The following is a 6,421-nucleotide window of genomic DNA, read 5'->3' as shown; positions in this document are numbered from 1 at the left end:
TCGTAGATTAAAATAAGATGATTAATCAAGTGTGACTTGATTGTAAATAAGTTTTAGAAATTAAGAACTAGAGTATAATTAATTCTATTATTTATAATTACGATTTATATTTGGACTAGCTTATAAGGGAACCTAATAGGTCACACTCATAAAAATAATTAGTTAATAAATTAAAATGAGATGATTAATCAAGTGTGACTTGATTGTAAATAAGTTTTAGAAATTAAGAATTAGAGTATAATTTATACAAGGAATACAATTCTAAATCTAGAAAAATCAAGTAAAGACTTGATTTAGTAAATTTTTTAAATTATCTTGAAATATATATATTATTCAAGGGAAAATTCATATTTTGTTATTTATAGAGTTTTCAAATTTTTCTATAAATAAAATATTATGCCTTTTATTTTTTGAATATTATACTATAGAACACCTGAAAAACATTTTTTTAAAATAAAAAATCACTCAAATGCATAACAATTTTTCTTTTCTAAAAGGATTTAGAAGATTTCTCACTAGAAGCTCATTTTAATTATCGTTAGAGACTCGACAGAGTTGTGATTTGTAATAATCTATCTTTAAAGCAATTATTTAAATTGAAAAAAACATCTGATTTTTAAATAATTTTTATATAAATTCTAAACAACCCTATATAATTATAAAAATATTTATATTTACATGTATGTGTTCAAGGAGACCAGCACTTTTTAATTCCCAAATTTTTAGCCCTCTATGCTCCAAATCACCGCCCTAACAACCCTGAATGTTCACCTGTAAATACTTTTCCATCCCTACCAAGACACAGATAGACAGAGAGGGTGAAACTGACAAGCAGACCGTGAGACACAAATACGAGGCAGACGGAGATGGAGAGATAGAAGGAAAGGGAACAAGAAAGATAAGAAAAGAAAAAACAGTAGGCAAAAGTAACAGTAACGTCTTACCAGCATCAAGGCAGTTAGTGAATTTTGTCCCATAAATTCTAAGTAAACTCATTTTCATATCGACAAACCAAATTTATAAGCACTGCAAAACCAGGTGTATTATCTTTTCGCGATAAGCTTTTTTGTTTTTGTATTCTGTTTTGTTGTAATATATCATGTACGGATCATTGATTATTGCGTTCAAAGGCATGCTGGATCAGAAATCATGAATCTAATGATGATTGTCTTTCTTTCTTGGGTTTTTGATAATTATAAAATGTTTGGGTTTTTCCTTCATACAATCATGCCACTAAGAAACCTTGAAACCAGCGAAACTTAGCTTGCATAACAATTCTTTCTATTTTTAACTTGGAAGCAGAGAGGTTTTGAGTAAAGGTCCTGTTTGTTTGTTAGAATCTTCGAGTTTATAACCTAGGTTTTTGCATGGAATAGAAGTTAGAAAGGAAATATAGGAATGCTTCTTCTTTTTCAGGCTAATGTGCTTTCATTACTGGGATTCCAAGGAATTAAGATGAGCAGTCACTAGATTTTTTAGTCATGAACGTTAGCAGGACAATATACATGCATAATCAGTAGATAGTTGCCTTCCTTATGAAAGCGTCGTTTCTAAACCCAGTTTTCATAATCTGCAGAAAGATAGAGAACGTAATGGCATATTCTACACACATTTGCAACCTGTATTGTGATACTAACTTCGCACCTAAATGATATTACAAGTTTCTACTCTGTTGAGACTGGAATATGTCAGCCATCCACTTGACTGAATTCTAGAGCATTTGCATCTGGATCTCGTGTAAATAAGGCAGGCCTCCCAGACCGGCTAAGTGTATATGGAATACCTGAAGAACATAGCATCATAAGGCACTGCATTCCTTCAACCAGTTACAAAGCTAGTTGTCAAAATCATTCTTTAGGAGCTGGTGGACTATCCTGACTCATGCACGCACGCAAATGCAAATATATAACATGAAAATATACAAGCACATGCATTAGGCAAAAGTGTGATAATAGAAGAGTGAGGACAGAGTGGTGTACCAGCTTTATCAAGGATCACTTTTAGCTTGGACACATCCTGAATGGCAATGCAAGTATGTCGATCCCGGCCACCATGTTCAGGTCGTCCAGTCAAGGGGTCAGGATTGGGAAGCTCCATTAAATGGATCATTTCAGAACCCACCCACAACCAGGCACCCCTATAGGGAAGTTTATCATGTGGCCTTTCTTCATTTATTTGAAGCCCTAATTTTAAACAGAAAGCAAGTTCATTAATATCTGTTTTTCCATCACGGTTTACCTTGGGGGATAAAGAAGGGGATGATGTATAAACACTGGCCAAGAGATAGTGACAAACCTAAGATTCCCTGATAAAATTCAAGAGACCTTTCAAGGTTATCACACAGGACTCCAACATGGTGAACACTAACAACTCCATAATCTGCAGGAATTCCAGCAAATTAACAGATACAACTTGCACCCAAAAATAGCAGCTAGCCTTTTCAATCATGCACTCTTATTTACTACGTGATACATAAAGCCATTGTTTAACACAAAAACACACATGTATACGCTCACAAAGAATAAGGGATGTGGAAATAAATTTGCACCTTTAGATGTAGTCATACCATTCAATTTAGAAAGAGAACTATTGAACCATGTAACTATTTATATATAAAAGAAAAAAAGAATTTCATCCTTGTAGCTCCTTAAGTTTTGCCCCCATCCATACAAGGAAAACAATAGCAAATCCATCGATTCCCACTTTGGCTGACACTCACACTCTTATAACCAAGAGCTTATTTCCAGAGGCTTCTCAAAAAATTGATAAAAATGAAACTTTACAGCAGGAGCAGTGTCATTCATGCTTTAGATAATTTTCTCTCTTAAAACCAAACCAAAACATGGAATTGTAATCTAATGGAAGCTTGTAACATGAAGAACATTTTTATTGGTCCTAACTTTGAAGAAGCATACGTTTTAGTAGCTGGCAAGCAAAGGATTTGGCAAAATGATATCTCTTTAACACTTCATTACAAATCCTCTATGAAGCAACACAAAATATATGTCAAATCATAACATCGGTTCTTTTCCCAATAAAGCTATCAAAGAACAAGGGGATCATTAAGAAAACTAATTAGAGTCGAGAAAAATTAGGCAATCCTCAAATGCATTTGACACCATGAAATAGAGACAATGTTAAACCAATTGTGAAAACTGATCCCATCTTTTAACCATTCACCAAATCATTTTCTGATCGTTACTAACCCAGGCACATAGTCTATTGGATACTTCGTTGTACATGTATAGACAGTCCTCATCTATATGTCAAACTTTTTTTCTGAAACAGCTCCACCTTCTTTCTTCCCCACTAACTATCTTCCTAGCACACTGCCGTAGTTCCTAAATGAAACATGTTTTGGTCTATCAGTATATGTGGAGCTCGCATTGAGTTCTATTTTAATTTGTTTTTGCAGAAAAAAAATCTTAACACTGTTAAAATGCAAGGAAAAACATAACTGAAGGGTAAATCAAGGAATATGTTTCAATTTTCCCTAATTTAATTCAGTGTTAATGCAAAGAAGAATCATTTCTGAAGGCACGAAAGACAACAGAAGGTGTTGTTCAGTATGTGAACAAGCTTGGGTGCAGCAGTTTTCTAATCATGAACTAATTTGTCGTTGGCTGTTAGAGGAGTGTGATCCAGTAAATGAGACAGGTCAATTTCTAGAAAGATTGAGAACATTCACATTGCATCCAAATTAGCCCCTCCAAATCTACTTGAGCAAGACCAACATGGCATGCTGACTTTCGATCCAAATGCAACTAAAATGGAGAAATATATGTAACATAAAGGAGCACAAAATCAAACAGGAAGAGCTACCAATCTTCTCGTTGACACATGTTGATTCTTTCTCAACTATATTTGCTTCAGCAGAAAGCTTAGCTTTTGTCTTGAAACAAAACCTGGGAGACCTACCACTACCAACATTGGTTTGATAAAAATGGCATAGTGAGTTTACAGATATAGGTTTAGCAGTTGCACAAATCACCTGCAATGCAATAACAAAGATGAATTAAAGATAAAAATAACCAATGGAAGCAACAATCCACAGCTGTTTTTTGGGCAATATCCATATCAAAAGTACAAGAAACAATAGAATGAGACATGCACGCTACCAATTTATGCCATCAAAAACCTTAACCGACACTACCTACCAAAATGCATAAACTGAACACAAACGTCTAGTTTATGAAGGTCTTGTAGGTTAGGGGTCACTGCAACAAAGCGGAACAGTCTATCAACATCAAGAAGTCCTTTGAGGCATTTTCCCATGAAGATTGTGTACTGGCCGACTCTAGTCTGGATCAATCTTGTTCTTCCATTGTTATTTCCCAGGTTGGAGTAGCTCTTAAGTGCCCTTCAGACAGATTGCGGAAAGGCCAGGTATGGTTTTCATGTCCTCTACTTTTCTTTGAAAATATTGCTGGCGACATAGTCAGTGTCAACTTCAATCAGTCGCCCTAATGTGGTTTTCGTCAAAGATTATCTGGTGTTAATACCTAAGGCATGTCTTATTGATTCATAAAAAGAAAAGCAATAAGAAAAAATAAAAAATCCTGGTCTTGCGTCAAAAACATTGCAGTAGATCATTGCAGGCGATGGAGCGAATTGTGCTGTGATTGGCAACTATTGATTGGTCGGTGATGGAGCGAATTTTGCTGTGATTAGAGCTAGGTGATAAAGCAGCGCAGCAGTTAAGAATGGTTTTTTTAATTATCGCGTACAGGGTAAATTGCGGCAGAAGTTCTGCTAAAGTCTGCCTCAATAATGTCAAACTCTGGAAGCCCATATATGGAAGCTGGTTAGTGTTTTTTTTTTTTCAATTGTACTTTTTAAAGAAACATCATTCTGGATTGTTTGAAGGAATGAAAACCCATTATAGATTCTGCAACTCTTTTTTTTTTTAGACAAAAAGAAAAGAGCTCATAATCCAAGTTACAGTATCTCCAATCTAATTAGCAATGTATCAAGAATATAATCCAAAAAAAAAAAATCACCAATTTTTCACAAAAAATTGTAACAAGTATTAAGAAAGTATTAGCGTGAATAATATTACCTTGTGTTGCAGAGCAGCGGTGGCTGATGGAATAGGAAGGGAAGCCATGGATGGGATGGAAGGGAAGCGAGAAGGAGTGATCTGGATTTTGCTCAATTCTTTGAAAGGTCCAAAGCCCAGACAACATCACCCGATAGCTTTAGGTGCTGACCACTTGCTGGCTAATTTTTCTGCACCACAAATTTTCACGAAGAAGCCACCACAACAAAAATGTCATTCACACGATATCAACTTTTATGAGTAATTACAGAAGCTATCTAGGTTTCCTCCTACAAGGCATAAACATGCTATCCCTTCAAGCACCTTTTATGAGTAATTACAGGGGAAAAATAATCACAGAGACGTTTTCTACTAGTTCTGTTCTTTAAATTGTTCTTCAGTTTTTCGACCCATAACCTCTTTTACAAAATAGTCGAGGTTATTTTTAAAATTTATTTTTATTTAACTTTTTAAAATATTTTATTTGCAGCATGTTTTTTTAATAAAATTCAAAACAATTAAAATAAATATTTGTAAGGATACCGATGATTTTAATTAAAGAGAGAAGAGTTATAAATAAATATATATATATATATATATTTGGATAGAAAACTTGTCTTCTTAATCTAAAACTATCGTGTCATGATAATTTATATGCAGTTGTATAAAGATATAATTAATTTAAGAAAAATTATATAAAAATAAAATTAAAGTTAAACTAGATATTTTGTTATTATTGAATATTTATGTGCAATTTAATAAAAAAAAGCTTTACATATTAGATTCATATACAATAATTTATAAAATAATAACAATAAAAATCTCAAGGCTAATTTTAAAATCATGTTTCAATATTTAAATGTTCATTTTAATATATTTTTTTTAAAACAAATTTTTATTCTAAAATATAAAAATAATATAATAAAAAAATACATGGAAGGCTAAAAAAATAAAACATCAACACATAGGCTTACAAGATCAAGCCCGAGTGTCTATCCCATAATTAAAGCCTAAATATACATGGGCTTTTAAGAAAAAAAAAAATCATACTCCTTTTAGATGACATATTATCATTGTACACCATAATAAATTTTAGACATTTAAAATGGTTGAAGAAAGGAATTATGAGGTATTTGGACTCTAAAAACCAAAATTTATATTTATATTTATATTTATCTAAAATACCTAAAAATTAATATAGGAACCTCAATATCCCCAAATTTATTTTTACCAAGTCCAGGAGTGTCGAAGTAATAAATAACCTGGCAAGACTGGAGTCGAACCACAGGGAGGTTAATTATACAAATTATAAACAACAGTTATACAACAACAATAACAATAATAATAACAACAATAATAACAACAACAACAACAACAACAACA

General features: G+C 32.9%; 1 protein-coding gene across 1 annotated transcript; it reads right to left on the bottom strand.

Moving 5' to 3' along the window:
• Positions 1 to 1,490: 1,490 nt before the first annotated feature.
• On the bottom strand, positions 1,491 to 5,336 carry LOC105118757 (Lactoylglutathione lyase / glyoxalase I family protein). The gene is made up of 5 exons (XM_011016776.1): positions 5,060 to 5,336; positions 3,823 to 3,991; positions 2,296 to 2,379; positions 1,980 to 2,183; positions 1,491 to 1,783 (listed from the first exon to the last, which is right to left on the bottom strand). The coding sequence occupies exons 1-5, from the start codon at positions 5,105 to 5,107 to the stop codon at positions 1,689 to 1,691; spliced, it is 600 nt and encodes a 199-aa protein (XP_011015078.1). The 5' UTR covers positions 5,108 to 5,336; the 3' UTR covers positions 1,491 to 1,688.
• Positions 5,337 to 6,421: the final 1,085 nt, after the last annotated feature.

This window comes from Populus euphratica, unplaced genomic scaffold, assembly GCF_000495115.2.
Source record: "Populus euphratica unplaced genomic scaffold, PopEup_1.0 scaffold2195.1, whole genome shotgun sequence".
In the NCBI taxonomy this organism is placed as follows: Eukaryota; Viridiplantae; Streptophyta; class Magnoliopsida; order Malpighiales; family Salicaceae; genus Populus; species Populus euphratica.
Note: the sequence above shows the minus strand (reverse complement) of the source record. Positions and strands in the feature narration are given on the sequence as shown.

Excerpts from the sequence above, each read along its gene's own strand:
- LOC105118757 (XM_011016776.1), bottom strand. The coding sequence starts at position 5,107 with ATGGCTTCCCTTCCTATTCCATCAGCCACCGCTGCTCTGCAACACAAG. Across the intron at positions 3,992-5,059 it reads CCGCTGCTCTGCAACACAAG|GTGATTTGTGCAACTGCTAA; the intron begins GTAATATTATTC and ends ATTGCATTGCAG. Across the intron at positions 1,784-1,979 it reads AGTGATCCTTGATAAAGCTG|GTATTCCATATACACTTAGC; the intron begins GTACACCACTCT and ends TATGTTCTTCAG.